This window comes from Sminthopsis crassicaudata, chromosome 5 (assembly GCF_048593235.1).
Source record: "Sminthopsis crassicaudata isolate SCR6 chromosome 5, ASM4859323v1, whole genome shotgun sequence".
Taxonomy (NCBI): domain Eukaryota; kingdom Metazoa; phylum Chordata; class Mammalia; order Dasyuromorphia; family Dasyuridae; genus Sminthopsis; species Sminthopsis crassicaudata.
In genome coordinates this window covers 269,669,579-269,691,139 of record NC_133621.1, presented here as the reverse complement: position 1 = coordinate 269,691,139, position 21,561 = coordinate 269,669,579, and the positions used below count along the sequence as shown (strand labels likewise).

Genomic DNA, 21,561 nt, shown 5'->3' with positions numbered 1-21,561 from the left:
GAATTTCACCTATTCTAAACAATGTATTTCTGTGTTGATTCATTTTTTAGTATCTTTGATTTGATTCCTATCATGAATAATATGGCAAGGCAAGTGTGTTGTAGGACTCATTGTTGTCTACCTCCTTCACAAAATATTTTATATCACATAAATACTATCCTATAGCATGACTTTCATTGTGCATTTTATCATTTCCAGCACTTCTTTGCTTGTCTCCATGATTACCTGAAAATCTTTAATTCATAATTTGTAAAACTTTTTAGTCATAAATACCACTTTATGTCTAAATTGGTACACAGACCTACGTGACCACTACTTTCACAGTCTATTTGGGTAACACTGAAGATAGAGTGCTATGTACCTAGCATTTGGGGAAATATCCTATTACACTTAGCATCTTCAGTTAAGACAATTTGACATAGTATAGTGGAAAGAACACAGATTCAAACAGATTCAAGTCATATCTCCTGGGTTCAAATCCCACCCCTCATACTCCTTATATGAATGTGAACAAGTCACTTGACATTTCTCACCTGTAGATTTCTGTTCTCTGAAATAATGAGATTGGAGTAGGTGGTCTCTGAGATCCTTTCCAACTCAATTTTTACTGTTCTAATATTTTATTGCTCAAAAAAAAGAAGGAAAAGAAAAGAAAAAGAGTATCAACCATAGAATGAAAGCAAATGGTTGGTTATTCCAACCGTCTGCTTTCATTTTTTTTTTTTTTCGAAATGAAAAAAATGTAGCCATTGGTAGTTTTTTAATTCTTAATTCTTCTGTATTTTATCCTTTCTGGTAGGTAACAGGAATAATTTACATTAAAATATTGTTTTAATGTTTTCAAATTGTTTTCTTCACATAACTTTTATCCTCATAATCTTTGAAATTTATCTTTTAGGGGAAATGTCCAGAAACTTTGCTTTTTAAAAAGAAACATTTTCTCTTCAATGAAAAGTAATTAATAAAATCAAAAACTTGGAATGGAAATTACTTTACAGGTAGTCCAGTCCAACTGCATCATTTATTAAAAATTTCTATTAATAGTAGTTTTCCTTTAGTTTTGGAAAAAAAAGGCAATTTTCATAGTCCCGGGTTTTATTATTTTTATTTTGCAGTGGTAAAAAGACAAAGTTTGGAATTAGGACATCCTGGAATATCATTTAACCACTAAATTTTATTATCTCTAAAGTAAAGAAATTCTATTAGATAATTGCTAAGTCTTCCTTCTAGTACTAAATTACATGAATCTATTAAATTATTTTTTATTTGATAGGGAGCGATTGTTTATTATATGATAGTTAATGTTTTGAAACTTAATATTTTGTATATTTATGACATCATCATTTTAAAACAAATTAATGGGGATATAACCTGTTTTTTCTGCCCAGATTAAATAGAGAAATGTACAGTTCTTAAGTGAATATGAAATACTTGCAATACTAATTCTGTGTGTTCAAGACATTTTAAAGGAATGTCATTTTGGGGGATGGAGAAGACAATAAAATAAAATGTTCTCTATCATCAAAAGTTCATAGCCAAAGTGACCTATATTTATTTGGACTGGTTAAACTGATTTTCCCTATTCTCAATAATACTGTTATCAAAAAGTTGCTTGGTATCAACCTCACTTTCATATGTATGTATGTATTTAATATGGAGATATGCATATGTAATATGCATATATGTATGCATATTACATATGCATATATGTATGCATATTACATATGCATATCTCCATATTAAACTGATCACTTATATCCCTGATAACTTATAAAGTGAGGATGGATGTTATAAATTCTCTAGAAATTAAGTTTTATTCAATGTAGTTTTGGACTAAAATGCATTTTATGTCGTTTTAGTTTTTTGATATACATATGTATATACTTGTGGCACTTACTTATATGAATTTCATTTTAAAAACCACTCATTCCTCATGGAATAGGAAAATATGCCAGAGAAAAAAACATATGTTTTCTAGCAAACATAAAGTTGCTTAAATTTATCAATGTTTCATATCCCCATGGTCATGGGAAGAAAAAGAGGTCATTTTACTTGTATTGGTTGGGTAAATTGCCTTTCACTTTTTGCCCTGCTTTTTCTGTAGTACCACATAATGACTTTCTTTACAACAGCACTTATTGAGTTAGCTATGTTTTTAATATTGTGTTATTTTATATGGAACACAATTGGAAATAAATAAAGAGAACCATATCATAAGTAGTAGATTAATTGAATGGATGGTGATTATGTGTTTTTGAAGAGAAATCCCAGTTGGTAGATTGGCAAAAAACTTTGGAAATGAGGAAGTAAAACACAGTTAGTAAGAGAAAATTAGTTGACTCTGCCTCATTAAGTTTTAATAATGTCCTTTTTTGTAAATAGACTTTAATAATTAGTAGTTTAAAATATAATTTAGAAAATCAAATAAACTCTACTATCAATTCCTATATTCCTTTTGGAATAGAATTGCTTATCTTCACCTTTTTTTTTTTTCGGATTTCATTATTTCATGTTTTATCCCTTTTATGCCTATTCTCAGAGGGATATAAAAATGCAGGAAACTTCAGTGCATACATCAGGAACAAGAATTTCAGGGAAACAACCAAATAGTGTTTGCTCAAAGAATAAATTACTAAAGATTTTGCTTTAGTTTCAATTTTATTTTGGGTGTTGTCTGACTCTTTTTGTTTAGCGTAAGTGTTACATAGAACAAAATAGGATAGAAACCATTATATTGATATTTTGTCTCTGGTATGCCATTAAAATGTTGTGTACAGTTTTTGAACTTGAGAAGCTTTGATCATTTTGTTAACAATGATTTAAAGATGGTTTCAGGGGGAACGTGGTAGATGAATCTGTTTAGCATTTCTAGTATTTTTTTTAATCTTAAAAGTTTGAACTTTTAATCTGAAATATAAAGATTTTGTTTGAAATTCTTATTGTTTTTAAAACTATTTTATAGTAGTTGTCTTTTTGTATTATTCCTTATTGGATTGAATTAATTCTGTTCATGTTTATATTGATATTATGTTCATTAATTATCATATTCCTATTATAAGTATACTCCATGTTTTACATAAAGATAAACTAATAAGATAGTTTTGCAGACTGTCTTATTTTGTTTGCCTGTGTATAATTCAGCTTAATCGCTTATGTGCTACAAAAAGGGAAGGAAGATCATCCTGCCCTTTCTCAGATCTTGATTCAGTTTTCAATGTGTCCTTGTAATTACCAAGTATATGGAAGTTTTTTTGCGATCATTCTGTATTGCTAGTTGATTACATTCTAGTTAAAAAAAATGTGATCCTAAACCATGGGACTTAAGCTGTTTCTGATCCTGTCCCATAAGAAGGCCTGGAGAGGTAGTTATGTAGAAGCCCACAAACCATGATTTTTCTACTTTGCTTTATTATGTAAATGTTTCTTTGCCACATAACTTAAGACTTCCTCTTGGAATCATGTTTGTGGTATGAAATAAGACTAGAGACAATGTGCCACAAGCTTTAAAAGACTTAAAACTTTATCCTTTTAAAAATTAATACACTAAAATTATTTCCTGACCAAAACTAACCAGGGAGAAGCACTAGATACTTTGTTCTATATGAATTGAGCTGACGTCTTTCTTTTGAAGGTCAGAAGAAATAATAGATATGCATTGTACATCATAAGTTTTATTTTTGTTTTTAGCTTCTCTCCTCAAGAAAGCTTGAAAAGAGATGCTATCTTGGTTTGAAACTCATCGGCCCCTTCTAGGGATTGAAGAGGTTTTGGACCTTTTGCTCATGGAGAAGAGCTAAAAATGTCATGTCATTTTTCTCAATCTACTTACATAAAAAGCCGAGATTAATCATGATATGGCAGCTTGTTCCCTCTTGTTCCTTCCACAATATTTGCTAGAGAGATGCTGTCAGCAGCTTGCTCGTGCACAGTTAATGTAACCAAATCAGTAACAGATATCTAATACTTTAATACCACCTCTTTTACTTAAAGACATTTATTTACAGCATAATTCTGTTTAAATCATATTGTCATTGCTCAAAAAAATTGTAGAAATGCACTAAAATTATGCTTTTCATATTAATTTCATGTTTTAATATTTAAGTTTTTATTGTATTTTAGTTATATCAGAAGAAAATTCTTCAGAAGCCTCTATACAAAGGTAGGTTTTACAAGTTAACATTTCTTTTAGTTAATCCTCATGATCCATCTTCAACAGGTTTTTCAATCCAAAGCAAAGCAGACTCTCATGTCCCCAAAAGGTGTATCTTCAATTTAACCAATTCCCATATTTTATCTTCATTATCTTTCTTTTTTTTTTTTTTTTTTAAATTGTTTTTATTATATATATATATATATTTTATAATATTATCCCTTGTATTCATTTTTCCAAATTACCCCCCCTCCCTTATTCCCTCCCCCCGACGACAGGCAATACCATACATTTTACATGTGTTACAATATAGTCTAAGTACAATACATGTGTGTGAATATCATTTTCTTGTTGCACAATAAACATTAGAATCCGAAGGTACATGCAACCTGGGCAGACAGATATTAGTGCTAACAATTTACATTCCCCTCCCAGTGTTTCTTCTCTGGGTGTAGCTACCTCTGTCCATCATTGATCAACTGGAAGTGAGATGGATCTTCTTTATGTTGAAGATTTCCACTTCCATCAGAATACATCCTCATACAGTATCGTTGTTGAAGTATACAGTGATCTTCTGGTTCTGCTCATTTCACTCAGCATCAGTTGATTTAAGTCTCTCCAACCCTCTCTGTATTCCTCCTGCTGGTCATTTCTTACTGAGCAATAATATTCCATAACTTTCATATACCACAATTTACCCAACCATTCTCCAACTGATGGACATCCATTCATCTTCCAGTTTCTAGCTACAACAAAAAGAGCTGCCACAAACATTTTGGCACATATAGGTCTCTTTCCGCTCTTTAGTATTTCTTTGGGATATAATCCCAGTAGTAGCGCTGCTGGGTCAAAGGGTATGCACAGTTTGATAACTTTTTGGGCATAATTCCAGATTGCTCTCCAGAATGGCTGGATTCTTTCACAACTCCACCAGCAATGTATTAGTGTCCCAATTTCCCCACATCCCCTCCAACATTTGTCATTATTTGTTCCTGTCATCTTAGCCAATCTGACAGGTGTGTAGTGGTATCTCAGAGTGGTCTTAATTTGCATTTCTCTGATCAGTAGTGATTTGGAACACTCTTTCATGTGAGTGGATATAGTTTCAATTTCTTCCTCTGAGAATTGTCTGTTCATATCCTTTGACCATTTATCAATTGGAGAATGGTTTGGTTTCTTATAAATTATGGTCAGTTCTCTATATATTTTGGAAATGAGACCTTTGTCAGAACCTTTGTTTTTAAAAATATTTTCCCAATTTGTTACTTCCCTTCTAATCTTGTTTGCATTAGTATTATTTGTACAGAAACTTTTTAGTTTGATGTAATCAAAATCTTCTATTTTGTGATCAATAATGATCTCTAGTTCTCCTCTGGTCATAAATTCCTTCCTCCTCCACAAGTCTGAGAGGTAGATTATCCTCTGTTCCTCTAATCTATTTATTATCTCCCTCTTTATGCCTAAATCATGGACCCATTTTGATCTTATCTTGGTATATGGTGTTAAGTGTGGATCCATATCTAATTTCTGCCCTACTAATTTCCAGTTTTCCCAACAGTTTTTTCCGAATAATGAATTTTTATCCCTAATGTTGGAATCTTTGGGTTTGTCAAAGATTAGATTGCTATAGATGTACCCTTTTTTGTCCTTTGTATCTAATCTGTTCCACTGATCTACCGGTCTATTTCTTAGCCAATACCAAATGGTTTTGGTGACTGCTGCTATATAATATAGCTTTAGATCAGGTACACTTAGACCACCTTCCTCTGAGTTTTTTTTCATTAGTTCCCTTGCAATTCTTGACCTTTTATTCTTCCATATGAATTTTGTTGTTATTTTTTCTAGGTCATTAAAATAGTTTCTTGGGAGTCTGATTGGTATAGCACTAAATAAATAGATTAGTTTGGGGAGTATTGTCATCTTTATTATATTCGCTCGGCCTATCCAAGAACACTGAATGTCTTTCCAATTATTTAAATCTGATTTTATTTTTGTGGCAAGTGTTTTGTAATTTTTCTCATATAATTCCTGACTTTTCTTTGGTAGATGGATTCCCAAATATTTTATGCTCTCAACATTTGTTTGGAATGGAATTTCTCTTTGTATCTCTTGCTGTTGCATTTTGTTAGTGATATATAAAAATGCCGAGGATTTATGTGGATTTATTTTGTATCCTGCCACTTTGCTGAAATTTTGAATTATTTCTAGTAGCTTTTTAGCAGAGTCTTTGGGGTTCTCTAAGTATACCATCATGTCATCTGCAAAAAGTGATAGTTTAATTTCCTCATTTCCTACTCTAATTCCTTGAATCTCTTTCTCGGCTCTTATTGCCGAGGCTAGCGTTTCTAGTACTATATTGAATAGTAATGGTGATAGTGGGCAACCTTGTTTCACTCCTGATCTTACTGGGAAAGGTTGCAGTTTATTTCTATTGCATATTATGCTTACTGACGGTCTTAAATATATGCTCCTGATTATTCTAAGGAATAATCCATTTATTCCTATACTCTCAAGAGTTTTTAGTAGGAATGGATGTTGGATTTTGTCAAATGCTTTTTCTGCATCTATTGAGATGATCATATGGTTCTTATTAATTTGATTATTAATATGGTCAATTATATTAATAGTTTTCCTAATATTAAACCAGCCCTGCATTCCTGGAATAAATCCTACTTGATCATAGTGTATTATCTTGGAGATGATTTTCTGAAGTCTTTTTGCTAATATCTTATTTAAGATTTTAGCATCAATATTCATTAAGGAGATTGGTCTATAATTTTCTTTCTCAGTTTTCGATCTACCAGGTTTAGGTATCAGTACCATGTCTGTGTCATAAAAGGAATTTGGTAGGACTCCTTCATCCCCTATTTTTTCAAATAATTTATATAACATTGGGGCTAATTGTTCTTTAAATGTTTGGTAGAATTCACATGTGAATCCATCTGGCCCTGGGGATTTTTTCCTGGGGAGTTGATTAATAGCTTGTTCTATTTCTTTTTCTGAAATGGGACTATTTAAGCAATTTATCTCCTCCTCTGTTAATCTAGGGAGCCTATATTTTTGGAGGAAGTCATCCATTTCACTTAAGTTATCAAATTTATTGGCATAAAGTTGGGCAAAGTAACTCCTTATTATTTCTCTAATTTCCTCTTCATTGGTGGAAGGATCCCCCTTTTCATTTGTAAGACTATCAATCTGATTTTCCTCTTTCTTTTTTTTGATCAAATTTACCAAAGGTTTATCTATTTTATTGTCTTTTTCATAAAACCAACTCTTGGTTTTATTTATTAATTCAATAGTTTTTTTACTTTCAATTTTATTGATTTCTCCTTTTAATTTTTGTATTTCGAGTTTAATTTTTGGTTGGGGGTTTATAATTTGGTCTTTTTCTAGCCTTTTAAGTTGTAAGCCCAATTCGTTAATCTTCTCTTTCTCAATTTTCTTCAAATAAGCCTCTAAAGATATAAAATTTCCCCTTATTACCGCTTTAGCTGCATCCCAAAGATTTTGATATGATGTCTCATCATTATCATTATCTTGGGTGAAATTGTTAATTGTTTCTATAATTTGCTCTTTCACCCAGTCATTCTTTAAGATGAGATTATTCAGTTTCCAATTACTTTTTGGTCTATTTACCCCTAACTTTTTACTGAATGTAGCTTTTATTGCATTGTGATCTGAGAAGAAGGCATTTATTATTTCTGCCTTCCTACATTTAATTTTGAGATCTTTATGTCCTAGTATATGGTCAATTTTTGTATAGGATCCATGAACTGCTGAGAAGAAAGTATATTCCTTCCTATTGCCATTCAGTTTTCTCCAAAGGTCTATCATACCTAGTTTTTCTAATGTTCTATTTACTTTTTTAATTTTTTTCTTGTTTGTTTTGTGGTTTGATTTGTCTAAATCTGAGAGTGCAAGGTTGAGATCTCCCACTATTATAGTTTTACTGTCTATTTCTTCTTGCAGTTCTCTTAACTTTTCCTTTAGAAAGTTAGATGCTATACCACTTGGTGCATATATGTTTAGTATTGATATGGCTTCATTATTTATGCTACCTTTCAGCAGGATATAGTTTCCTTCCTTATCTTTTTTAACGAGATCTACTTCTGCTTTTGCTTGATCTGAGATAAGGATAGCTACCCCTGCTTTTTTGGCTTTACCTGAAGCATAATAGGCTCTGTTCCAACCTTTTACCTTTACTCTGTATGTATCTCCCTGCTTTAAGTGTGTTTCCTGTAGGCAACATATTGTAGGGTTCTGCTTTTTGATCCAATCTACTATCCGTCTCCGTTTGATGGGATCGTTCATCCCATTTACATTTACAGTTAAAATTACTAATTCTGTATTTCCTGCCATCGTATTATCCCCAGATTATGCTTTTTTCCCTTGACCCCCCTGATCCCCCTCCCCGATATTTAATTTACAGACCCCCCTTGTGACGCGCAACCCTCCCTCTTTTTTTTTTTTTTTTTTTTTTAGGATCCCTCCCCCCTCCCTCCAAGTCCCTTCACTTATTCCCCTTCTCCTTTTCCCTTTTCCTCTCCCCCCTTTTAATGAGGTGAGAGAAAATTCTCTGAAAAACAAATATGTTAATTATTTACTCTTTGAGCCTCTTCTGATGAGAGTAAGATTCACACAATGATTCTCCCCCTCACTAAGTTCCCTCAGATATGGTATATTTTCTATGTCTCTTCCTGGGATGTAGTTTCCCTCTTTTTATCACTCCTTCCCCTTTTTCTGAACCGACCTCCTTCCCTTTACTACACCCCCCTTTTTTTCTTTTATATCAGTAAAATCAAATTATCCTTGAGTATTTTTTATATACCCACAACAGAGTTACAGTTCTCAAGGGTTCTGTGTACCTTTTTCTGTTTCTCTTCAGTCTTGTGGATGTAGATCAAATTTTTTGTTTAAGTCTGGTTTTTTTCTTAGAAACATATAGAATTCCTCTGTTTCATTGAATGACCATCTTCTTCCGTGGAAAAAGATGCTAAACTTAGCTGGGTAGTTCATTCTTGGTTGCAGTCCTTGATCTTTTGCCTTACGGAATATCAGGTTCCAGGCCCTTCTATCTTTTAATGTGGAGGCAGCCAGATCTTGGGTGACCCTTATTGTGGCACCTTGGTATTTAAATTGTTTTTTTCTAGCTGCTTGCAGGATTTTCTCCTTTGTGTGGTAATTCTACAGCTTAGCCACAATATTCCGTGGTGTTCTTTTTTTAGGGTCTATTTCAGAAGGAGTTCGATGAATTCTTTCCACATCTACTTTCCCTTCTGTTTCTATTATCTCTGGACAGTTCTCTTTGATAATTTCCTGTAAAATAGAATCTAGGCTCTTTTTTTGGTCATAGTTTTCTGGAAGTCCAATAATCCGCAGATTATCTCTCCTAGATCTATTTTCCAGGTCTATAGATTTTCCCAGTAAGTATTTGACGTTGTTCTCCAGCTTCTCATTTTTTTTTGTTTTGTTTGACTGATTCTTGGGTTCTCTGTGAATCATTCATTTCTATTTGTTCCATCCTGACTTTTAAGGAGTTATTTTCTTCTTTCACAGTTTTTAGTTCTTTTTGTAAATGCCCAATTTCGTTTTTAAATGAGTTATTTTGCTCTATTGAATTTTTTTCCATTTCCCTAATTTTTTTTTGAGTATTATTTTCTTTTTCCAATTCAGAAATTCTATTTTCTTGAGACTTTTTTATCTTTTCCAATTCAGAAATCCTACTTTCCTGTGTTTTTTTAACCTTTTCTAATTCATAAATTTTGTTTCCCTGCATCTCCTGTGAATTCTTTATTTTTTCCAACTCCAATTTCAGGACGTTGTTATTCTCTATCATAACTTCCCTTTCCTTGCCCCATTTTTCTTCGATCTCCCTCAATTTCTTAAGAGCTTCTTCTAGGAGAGAGTTATGTGATGGGGGGCAGGAATCGTTCCCCTTTAGGTTGTTATCTTCTGAATCTTTGCTGTTAACTTCCTCGGGGTTGGGTACCCGCTCTTTCTCTGTATAGAAGGAATCTATAGTTTTTCTAGCTTTTTTGCTCATACTTAAAAAATGTTTTGGGGTCTGTCCCTGGGGTAGGAAATTATTTACTTCTTTACCAGCTTCCTCCCAGACTGGATGGATGCAGCGGCCCCTGCGCCGGAGCTAAGATAGAGCTCTGGGAGAGAGTTCCCCACCCTCTCCCTGGGAGTGCCTCAGAGGTGATTAGCACTACTGTGCTTCGAGGGCGTAGAATAGTGAAGACAGCAAGAAGCTCAGCCTATGTGTCCGGGTGGGGAGTGGATGTCTGCAGCAGGTGACGTAAGAAGCCCCTGCGCTCAAACTGGAAGTGTCTGCCAGAAACCGCGGTCCCTAGTTCAAAGGTTCCGCTTCTCTGGGACTTCCTGGAGCTGAGTTCCACTCCCTCCAGCTAAGCTAGGCAGTGTGTGTTGCCTTGGGCCGTATCCACCCACTTGTCAGTCTCTTAACTATTCTCAGGAGGTAGCTGAGGCCACACCCCCTGGTGCCGAGTCTGCCGAGTCACCCCCAGGGTGGGGGGGGTGGGAAATCTAATCTGAGTTTTAAAATATTTTGGCTTTCTCTTCTGAACTGCTAAATAATTAGCAGAGAAGAGCTAACAGCCTGTGCCAGATTCCTTTATCTCAGTGGCTTCTCTGATCCCAGAGCCCTTCCCAGCGCAATGGGCGCAGTGTGCCCCTACCCCACCGTCTGTGCTGGTCTTTCTTATTCCTCCCCTGAGAACTGACCTTTCCTGTTGAAACTCCAGATTCTCTTCAGCTGGTAAGTCGTGCTTCCAATCCTTGTGGTATCTATCAGTCCTGAGCTGATTTTGAGACTTAATTTATCTAATTGGTTGTGAGGGAGTGAGGACGTTCACTGAGTCGTGTGTTTCTTCTCCGCCATCTTGGCTCCGCCCCTCTTCATTATCTTTCAAAAAATTAGGTTTACTACACATCTAATAGGTAATATGTATATATGTTATGTGTATAAATATATAGTACTAAAAAAATTTGCAAAACACACTAATAAACATACACATGTATGTATGTACACTATATATATCTCTGCATGTGTGCATGCACACATGCCTGCTTATTTTTTTTTATTTTTTCCTTTAATTTCTTAAATATTTTCCCCAATTACATTCAAAACTTTTTTATATTTGTTTTTAAGATTTTTTTGAGTTCTAATTCTCTCCTTTACGCCCACACACAATTAAGTAACCACATGTAAAATTATGCAAAACTTTTCCATAAAAGTCAAGTTATGAAAGAAAGCATAGATCTTTCACCCTAATGAAAATAAAAACCCTCAATAAAAATGAAGAAAAAATAAAGATATAGAGTAATAGAGAATGCCTTGATCCATATTCAGACATCATCAGTTCCTTCTCTCGTTATGGATGGGATTTTTCTTCATAAGTTCTTCAGAGTGCATGGGGAATATTCTACTTCTGAGAATAACAAAGTCATTTACATCTATTTATTCCAGAACATAGCTATTTCTTTGTATGTAGTACATTTCAATTTCTTCATAGAAAACTTTTCAATTCTTTTTTTTTCCCTGAGAGTATCCTGCTCATCATTTTTCAGAAAACATAATATTCTATCAGAGATTCTTGCTTGGAATTTGTTTTTTACAATTACTATTGCTAATTGTATTTTCACCCATTTATTCTCTCTCTCCTTTCATCCTCTTCCTTTTCAAAAGTGTTTTGCTACTGACCATTTCTCCCCTAAAATGCCCTCGTTTTTATCTCTCTCCTGCCTCTGCCCACATCTCATTCTGCTGCTGTTTTCTTGAAGGGTAAGATAGATTTTTATACCCCTATTGAGTATGTATGTTACTTCTATTTGAGACAATCTGATTAGAGAAAGGTGCACTCACTCACCCTCTCCTTCCCTCATGTACTTTATTATAAAAGTTTTTTCCTTTTTTTTTTTTTGGCAGATACTTTTCACCATTCCACTTTAGTCAGTACATTCCCCTTTCATCTCTTAAGTTCATTAATTTTAAAAAAGATATTATCCCTCCAGATTCAACTCATACCTGGGCCTTCTATTTAGATATACTCCTTTTAACTTCCATAAAAAAGAAAATGTTCTAATGAGTTACAAGTATTATTCCTCCCATGTAGGAATATAAACAGATGAACCTCAAGTCCTTTATGATTTCACTTTCCTGATTATCTCCTTATGCTTCTGCAGAGTTCTGTATTTGAAAATCACATTTTCCTTTCAGCTCTGGTCTTATCACAAAAGTGTGAAAATCTTGACTGAATGGCTTCTTCCTCTGAAGGATTATACTCAGTTTTGCTGGGTAGGTGATTCTTGATTGCTATCCTAGCTTTATTGGTCTCCAGCATATCATTATAAGCCCTCCAGTGCTTTTAAAGTAGAAGCTGCTAAAATTTGTGTTCTGAGTGTGGCTTCACTAATCTTGAATTGTTTCTTTCAGGATGCTTGCAATATTTTCTCCTTGACCTGGGAGTTCTGGAATTTGGCTGTAATATTCATGGGAGTTTTATTTTGTAATCTTTTTCAGGAGGTCATGAGTGGATTCTTTCAATTTTTATTTTACCTTCAGCTTCTAGAATATCAGGACAGTTTTCCTTGATAATTTCTTGAAATATGATTCCAGGATCTTTTTTTGATCATGACTTTCAGCTTAGACTAATACTTTACAAATTCTCTCTCCTGAATCTATTTTCCAGGTCAGTTGTTTGTCCAATAAGTTATTTCACTTTTTTTTGGGTTTGTTTCATGGCATCTTGATGCCTCATAAAGTCCATGTGCTTCCATTTGCTCAATTCCGTTTTTTTTTAAGGAATTGTTGTCTTCAGTGAGATTTTACCTCCTCCCTCTAGTTGACCAGTTTTGCTTTTTAAGGCATTCTTTTCCTCATTAGATTTTTGTATTTCCTTTTGCACTCTCTCAATTCTTGCCCTAATTTTTCCTCTATCTCTCTTCCTTGATTTTCAAAGTCCCTTTTGAGCTCTTCCATGGCCTGAATCCAATTGCTACTTTTCTTGGAGATTTGGATGTAGGAGCTTTGACTTTATCATCTTCTGAGTGTGTTTTGATCCTCCTTGTCACCATTATAACTTTCAGATGTCAGAAACTTTTATTTTCTGCTCATCTTCCTAATCTATTGCTGGGCTTTTGACAGTTTGTTAAAGTAGGGCTTTGTCTCCAGGATGAAGGATGCATCCTCCCATACTTCAACAGTTTTGTGCAGCTGTTTTCAAAAATCTTGATAGGAATCTGACCCCAAGCACTCTTTTCTACCCTGGAGCTGTTAGTTGTGTCCTGCCCCAATGAAGCTCTAGTTGATTAATTGTGCTGAGAGGGGCTGGACTCTGCTGGTCTAGGCTGTGCTGGGACTGAACACCAGACTCCCACCACGTTTGTGTGTGCTGATTTATCTATTGGATTGGCAACTGTATTAAGAATTTTGTTTGGGAACACTGAAGGATTAAGGTACTGGCTTGGGTTTACAAAATTATTATGTGATGAAGAACTTGAATCCATTATATTTTTATCCCATACCTAATTCCTAGCCACAATGTCCCAATATAGCTATTAAAAATAATTCTATTGGATGACCAATGAACCAGCTATGTTCTTTTATATGGCTGTACTATGTATTAGTCACCTGATAAGCATTTCTCAAAAGCTTTTTTAGGCACATCTGCAGTGCAAATAGGTATCATCTTATACTTGTGGTAATTTATCCAAGTGCTCAGGGAAAGGAGTTATCAACATGGGGAGGGAATGTCACTGGGACCAAGGTCCTAAGTCAAGACAATAAATGGAATTGGAAATTTCTCAGCAAGGAGAGAAGTAATAAAAAAGAAGAGGGGCCATTCTGGTGAATGGTTTCTGCTGGGACCCCTCATGGACAACAATAGTGGAAAGCTGCTTCTCACTTTGAACCTTTGGCAATTGTTCCCAATTAGAGACGTGGGGAATCTGGCATTGTATTTTGAGAAGTGGATAGTCTTTAAAAAAATCTCTGAAATTCCTAGAAGCTAATGTGGCAAAGCATTAGTTGTTAGGGACCTCATTTTCCCACAGTATAGAATGTTATTTTTCAGTGACCCACAGATTCTATTCTCTTTGTTGATTCCAGTTACAAGATTTATATAGAAGTCTTAATAGAGAAGAAGTTTAAGGAGAAAAGCCTTTCTAGTTCTAGATGATCAAGTAGAATGGATTATTCCTAGAAGTTTTTGAAAAAAATAAATCAAAAAGAGAAAATACAAGAGGCAAAAAAGGGAGTGATTGTGTCAGAAGGTCAGTGGGAAGAATACTGTCATGCAGAAAAGCTGAATATTTGATACTTTTTTTTCTACTTGTATAAAAAAGAAATATCAGATATATGAAGTACCCAGGCATCAGTTGAAAGAGCAATTTGTAGCGTAATCAATTCACCAGAGAGATTTATCACAACCACAAAGGATGGCATTTATAAATATGAGAAACTCATGGGTTAAATCATGTATGAATGAGCAAGATGCTTCCAGTGATTTGGCTTTTTAAAGTTAGAAGAAAGTGGGTGAGGGAAGTAGCATGTTGATCTAGAGAGTAAGGAGGCAATTAGGGAGAAGTTGGGAGAGGACAGAGAGGGACTTAGTAAGAACAAACTCTTATGTAGATTGTGTCTATATGTAGTTGCAGGATCCTTAATGAGATGATTGAGTTAGTCTTAGATATGCTGATAAAACAGTCCCAGGAAACAGATCTTCTATGGTATGGGATTATGGTTGACAGACTTGTTGCATTATTTACATTATTCCTATGAATGGGGACAGAATGAATTCTTTTAGATCTAAATTTAAGGAGAAGGAAATGTAAATATAATTTTTTTTAGTCTTGAGAATTTAGAAAAAAAGATAAAATTGAAAGATAATAATAAAGAAATTCAGGAGACCTTGAAAAATTGAAGTGACTTGAGCTGAAGATTCTATCTAAAGGAAGTAAAGAAAGTGTGCCCAAGGAGAAGGATTTGAAATGACAGAGGAGGACATAAGAGGATAACGTGAAGGCTATGAGGAGGGGTTGGAGATGGATTTCAGCTGAAAAGGAAGATGTTTAAAAAAAAAAAAACAAAATCAAATATGGAAAGTCAGTTGGCAAGGTTAAGGAGAAGAAAAAGGAAATTGGGGGTGTCTATAAAGGATTAGAATTATAAAAAGAAAACTGTCTTGATAGTAACAGATCCTAAGGAACTGAAAAGAGAAAGACCTTGGGTTTGCTGGGCAAGGGAGCGAATCTGGGAGTAAAGAAAAACTGGGTTCAATTTCCCTCAGCAAGTGTTCCCAGCAACTCTCTGACAAACAACAGTTGCCAATCTGCATTATTTCCCTCTGGAAGTTCCCTGCATCAAGCCATCACAAGTCATATATACCCCAGTCTCTTGAATTCTGAACCCAACTCTCCTGCCCCTCCTCCCCAAATAAATTGATAAATGTAGAGTTGAAATTCCCTGAAAGAAGATTACCACAGCAAATGTACCAAATATTTCTAGCAAGGAAGATAGACTAATAATTTTATTGCATGTACATATAAAGAACCAGGTAAATTTTTTACTGAATTGATTTTTCGGATTCAGTGGTTCATGGAAATCTTCTGTAAGGGGATGTCTTCGATTAGGTCCTGAAGAAAATAGTGCACTTGGATTAGTGGTGGGTAGGAAATGGACATTCCAAACCAAAAAGCATATGTCTTAATTTATTATACAAATGGTTGATATTCTATCATAGATTACACCAGGTTCATCAATGATTATATTATACCTAGGAATGGTTGCCCTTATATTAAATACATTTCTGAGCCTGGAAGGTATGAGCAATTCATGTATCTCAAGGGCAAAAAGGGAAAGCAGTAAGTAGAGTCCTGGCCTTGGAATTGACAAGACTCATCTTTATGAGTTCTAATCTGGATCAGATACTTATTAGTTTGTGACTCCAGGGCAAGGCAATTAATCCTGTTTGCCTCAGTTTCCTCATCTATGAAACAAGCTGGGAAAAGAAATGACAAACCTCTTTGGTACCTTTGCCAATAAAATGCCAAATGGGGTCACAAAGAGTCAAGACATCATTCAAATTATTGAACAGCAGCAGATACAACTCATATCTAGGGTTGAAACTTGGGGAGGGTAACTTTAAAAAAAAATAACTCGGTGAAAATGTTTGTCAGAAGCTAGTAACAAAGGCACAGTAAACAGGGACCTATTACAAATAGATTGTAGGGTTTTGATTCTGTGATGTATAATGACCCTTTATGTTCATTTGTCAACTTTAGCGAAGTGTAAAAATAGGAAGAGATTATCCTGGAGGAAATATCCACTGATAGCCTCTACACCAATATCTTCTTGGCAAAAATGAGTGTTGGAATAGGAATGATTGAAATATTAAGTCATTCTTTGTAATGTGTCATTTGGTGGTACAGCACCTTGTAACAAACACCTAAGAGACCTTCCTTGTTGATGATTGTCTTCTGGGAATAAAACTACTAATTTTTGTTTTCTTTTTAAAAGACTCTCTGAAAAACCAGGAGCTGATGATTCCTGGCCAAGCGTGGATGACAAAATTAGTTCTGAAAAGGAGGTAAGATTTCTTTATTGAATTTTTTTCCTACTTTTAAATTTCAGTTCGGAGGCTGCTTTGATTTGTTAAAAACTATATAGTAAATATAATCTCTTTAGTGTTTAACACATTAAAGACCTAAAAGAACTGTAATAGATTGAGATTTTACCTCAAATGAGGTAAAAGCAAATAAGTTTTTGTCTTGTGTCAAGCTTTCTTTTAATTTTTGTTTTGTTGGTGTATGTGTGTGCTTTCTGAAAAACGAGATGTGTAATGCCAGAGAACCTGAGGCAAGATAGAGATTGGAGAGTTTTTAATATTTTATTTGAAAATAAATTGTTCTGGGGGCATGTTTCTCCCAGGGCTGATGTCTCAAAGCATATAGCAGCTAATGTGTGTTTCCCATGAAGTATGTATATGTCCATGGCTCCCAGCTATCAGGGTACACTAAAGCAGGGGCAGAGTCAGAGCACTGAGAGCGTGAATGGACTAATCAATCTGGTTCTGACAGGGTCGGGGGAGCACCAGACATTCTAATAAATTGGGATCAAGAACAATGACAGAATGGGGGGAAGCACCAGATATTCTGATAAGTAGGGAAGGTCTGGGGTCATCATGTCTAAGATACAAGGTCTTTCTCCAGATACAAGATATCTGAATTAAATATTTACAGTTTATAATCTTAGCCTAGCCAGCCCTAAATCATATCAGTTCTAATGATTAGAAGGGAAGAGTGGTATTGTAACCAAGGGGATTGAGGCAGATCAATTAAGGGAAATTGAAGCAGGACCACTAGGGAAACTGAGGCAGGACAATAAAAGGGTACTGTGGCACAACAGGTGAAATCAACATTAATACAATTTATTTTCTGCTAATATTTCTATATAATTCCTTGTACCTTTGTATTTATCTATGCACTGAAAAGTGTATTAGATTTGGAACAGAGGACCAGGCTTCATATACCATGACTGCCACTCTTAAATGTATGATAGTTTTTTTTTGTTGTTGTTTTCTAAATGATACTTTGGATCCCTTCTAGTTCCCAGTCTATGATCTATTCCATAATACTGCTTTTCTCCAAATGTTGGTTGTATAAATTGCTTCCATTTTTTTTGTTGTTGTTGTTAAAAATGGCTAGAATAGCTATGAATATTTTTGTATACCTAGATCCTATTTTTCCTTCCTGTGTTCTATTAAAAATAAATTCTCAGTATTAGAATTCCATAACAATGGAGTCAGAATATATGATCAATTTTATGACTCTATTATGTTGTTCTCTAAACCACCTTGACCAATGTGCAGTTCTGTTAGTAGTATATTGGTGTTATATATTGGTAGTATGTATTTCCCATTATTTGTAATTTTCTTTTATTTTTCTGTGGCATTTTATTTTTAAAATATATTTTATTTGAAAAATCCAATTAAGAAAAAAAGAAAACAAAAAAGAAATAAAAAAACAAAATACAGCAAAACAAAAGAGAACATAGTCATGTGCCCAGCAGATCATCAGGGAGGATTCAAAATCTGTAACACAAATTACTAGATCAAGAAAGTATATATATATATATATATATATATATATATATATATATATATATATATTATATATATAATATATATATATATATTCTACATCTTCACAAAAGTTATATCATTTAATAATAATGCACATTTATAGAAACTGTAGGGTTTGTTGTATGTTTCTATTTTAATCTCTTGCTGACCCCTCTCAACTGTATGAGACCTAAAGTTAGTTTTAGGTAAAATCACATTATGTCTTGTATGCCTTCACATGAGTGCTAACTAAAAAGGATCATAAATGGATGCTCAATTTGGAGTCAGGAGATCTGGGGAGAGATCATGCTTCTCACCCTCTGTGTGACCTTAGACAAGAGTAATCTTTATGAAATGAAGTTATTTAATTGATAAAATAGAGCCATTAGAATTAATGGCCTAATACTGATTAATTAATGACTATAATACTGATTCTGAAGATGTTTATTGCATCTAGTGTGAATGATTAATTTTGTTCTTCAGACTTTGTTAAAACAATAAAAAAATTTAGTGATGATTTGATTTGAAATGTACCTACACTTGTCACATATAATTTTATCTTGATTGATATAGACTTATTATATTTTATCTTTTATTTTAGACATATTTATAGCAAGCAAATTGAACAATATATACTCCCTCCTCTCCAAGCCAGCAATTTAAAGAAAGCTTCCAATACTGGATTTGTTTTGGGTACACCTTCCATGGATAAAAAAGGTAGAATTGATTGATCCAAATAAATAATATTAAAAATAATGTAAAACAATTTTAAAATTCATATGTTCTCTATTTTTTCTATTTCCATTTTATATTTTAAAAGCATAGAACTGATTTATTTTTGGTTACCTAATTACCTACATAGCCACCTAGTACCCTGAAATGACAAAAACAGTGTTTGTGTTATAATTTTTTGCTTTATCAAAAAAAATTAGGTAGACGACACTCTCAATTTTTTTTTCTTATAACTTTTTATTTACAAAATAATAGCATGGGTAATTTTTCAACATTTACCCTTGCAAAACCTTCTGTTCCAACTTTTATTTTCCTTCCCCCCAACCCCTCCCCTCGAAGGCAGGTAGTCCAATATATGTTATGTATACATATTTACATAGTTATCTTGCCGCATGAGAAAAAAAAAAAAAACGGATCTAGAAAGAAAGAAAAAAAAACTTGAGAAGGAAAACAAAAAATGCAAGCAAATAACAGAAAGTACACTCTCAATTTTTTGATTGCTATGTTATTCTAAATACATTTATCCAAATTATATGAAAACTTAAAACACTTTATAATGTTATATCTGGCAAAATTGTTTATTTCTTATTGTTAAATGTGGGGAAAATAAATAATGCATCTTATCTATGATCAAATATAGATGGAAAGATTGCTAGAGAGATAGATCGATCGATGGATCAAACAACAGAAGAGCATTTCTTTGGGAACTCTGTAAATCACTTTTCCAAGCTTTGGAAATGAATTTAAATATTTTCAAAATTTTATAATGTTCATAAAGTTTTCCCTTACCACAAACTATTGATAATGAAAAAGTCATAAGAATTTAGGGGACCAGGAAACAAGAGGAGAAGGTTTGAAAGAGAATGCCTGTGATCCTACATTTTCTGCAGATATTTTCATACTTGCCCATCGACTTCCAACTTGACCCTAGGAAAACTTTACAACTTCCTAATCCAGTCAGTTAAATTCTAGAAGAGTGAGCATTTTCTCTTTATTTTGCTTTCAGAATTCAACTTTATCCTGCTAGCTGGGACATTTGAAAAATTAATGACAGGTGCAGCAGCTAGGTGGTACAGTGGATAGAATACCAGGCCTGAAGTCAGGAGGACCTGAATTTGAATTTGGTCTCAGACACTTAACACTGCCTAGCTGTGTGACGCTGGGCAAGTAACTTAACCCTAATTGCTTCAGGAAAAAAGCAATTAGTGGCATAGGCTTGCAATAGTAAATTCATCTCACATTTATAAGATTTTTTTTCTAAATTTATCCATTATTATGTGACAAAAATAGATATTCTGGTGATTTCTGCTTGAATGGTGATGATAGCAGAAAGCTTAGATGACGTCCTTACAGGAAAGAGTGATCAAACACTTTTTAACTACTGGGCAGTAATATATATATATATATATATATATATATATATATATATATATATATATATATATATATATATATATGTATATATATATATATATATATGTATGTATGTATATATATGTGTATATATATATATATGCACATATATATACATACACACATATACATATATATATATATATATATACATACACATAAAGAGATGAGTTATGTAAACCTTTCCACATAGAAGAAATGAGAATGTACAATGGCAGAAAAAGCAGTGTTTAATTTTAAGTATATCTTACTCCTGCCTAAAAATGGCATTTTCCAAGGAAATATTTCAAATTCCTATTACCAGTCAGGTGAAATTTGATCCTCACTTTTCCTTAATTTATTAATTTATAAAATAGATATCTAGCTACATACATGAAATTGTTGTAACAAACATTTAAAGGGAAAAAGGGAAGGTCTATTTATCAAAAATCTAGAGTTATATTTTATTATGATAAATACATAAAACATTTTTAAAAAGTTTTTTTTTCTTTTTTCTACAAATCCCTAGTCCAAATAATTATGTTAATAATCTAATTGATAGTAGGAGTATTTGTGAAGAAATCAATGAAGAAAATGTTATAGTCTTTTAAAATAATTAAATATAAGTACACTTGAAGAGTATGTAGTAGTAAAATAAAGTAAAAATAGAATTGTTCATTAATATCAGAATTATATCAGAATATAGATACTGATTTTGTGATTATACAGTAATCAATAATAAGGCAAAATCTTGGTTTATGCATAAATATATTAATAGTAGACTATTAAGTGGTTAAAAGAATTAGGAAAATATATAAGAAGAGTTAATTATAATGATTTGCTATTATAAAATGTACTTATTTTCCCTCAAATGTTCATCTTCCACAATGCATTTGTTCCATTTTATTTTCTATTCATGAAAAAATTGGTAAAATTTATTATTTGATAGGCAAATGTAGTAGTAATATCTAACCTGGTGATCTCTCAGTTCACTTGAACTTAAGAAGTAACTGATTTGTCACCATAAACCTCAAATCTTTGTTGTTTTGGGGTACAGCTTTAGAGCAATAAGAAGGTGAAGAACTTTTTTTCTTTCTTTGGATATAAGGTTCTTAAAAATTATATTTTCAAATCAGAACTTTT

General features: G+C 33.4%; 1 protein-coding gene across 2 annotated transcripts in view; it reads left to right on the top strand.

The window, feature by feature from the left end:
• The window catches only part of LOC141543048 (putative ankyrin repeat domain-containing protein 26-like protein), a 57,683-nt gene extending 38,625 nt beyond the window's left edge, over positions 1-19,058 (top strand). For both annotated transcript variants that reach the window (XM_074267856.1, XM_074267857.1), the window contains 3 exons: positions 4,120-4,159; positions 16,692-16,761; positions 18,896-19,058. In XM_074267856.1, coding sequence (XP_074123957.1) covers positions 4,120-4,159; positions 16,692-16,761; positions 18,896-18,907 — 122 coding nt within the window. In that variant the 3' untranslated portion in view covers positions 18,908-19,058. The remainder of the gene's footprint in view (positions 1-4,119; positions 4,160-16,691; positions 16,762-18,895) is intronic.
• The last annotated feature ends 2,503 nt before the right edge of the window (positions 19,059-21,561 follow it).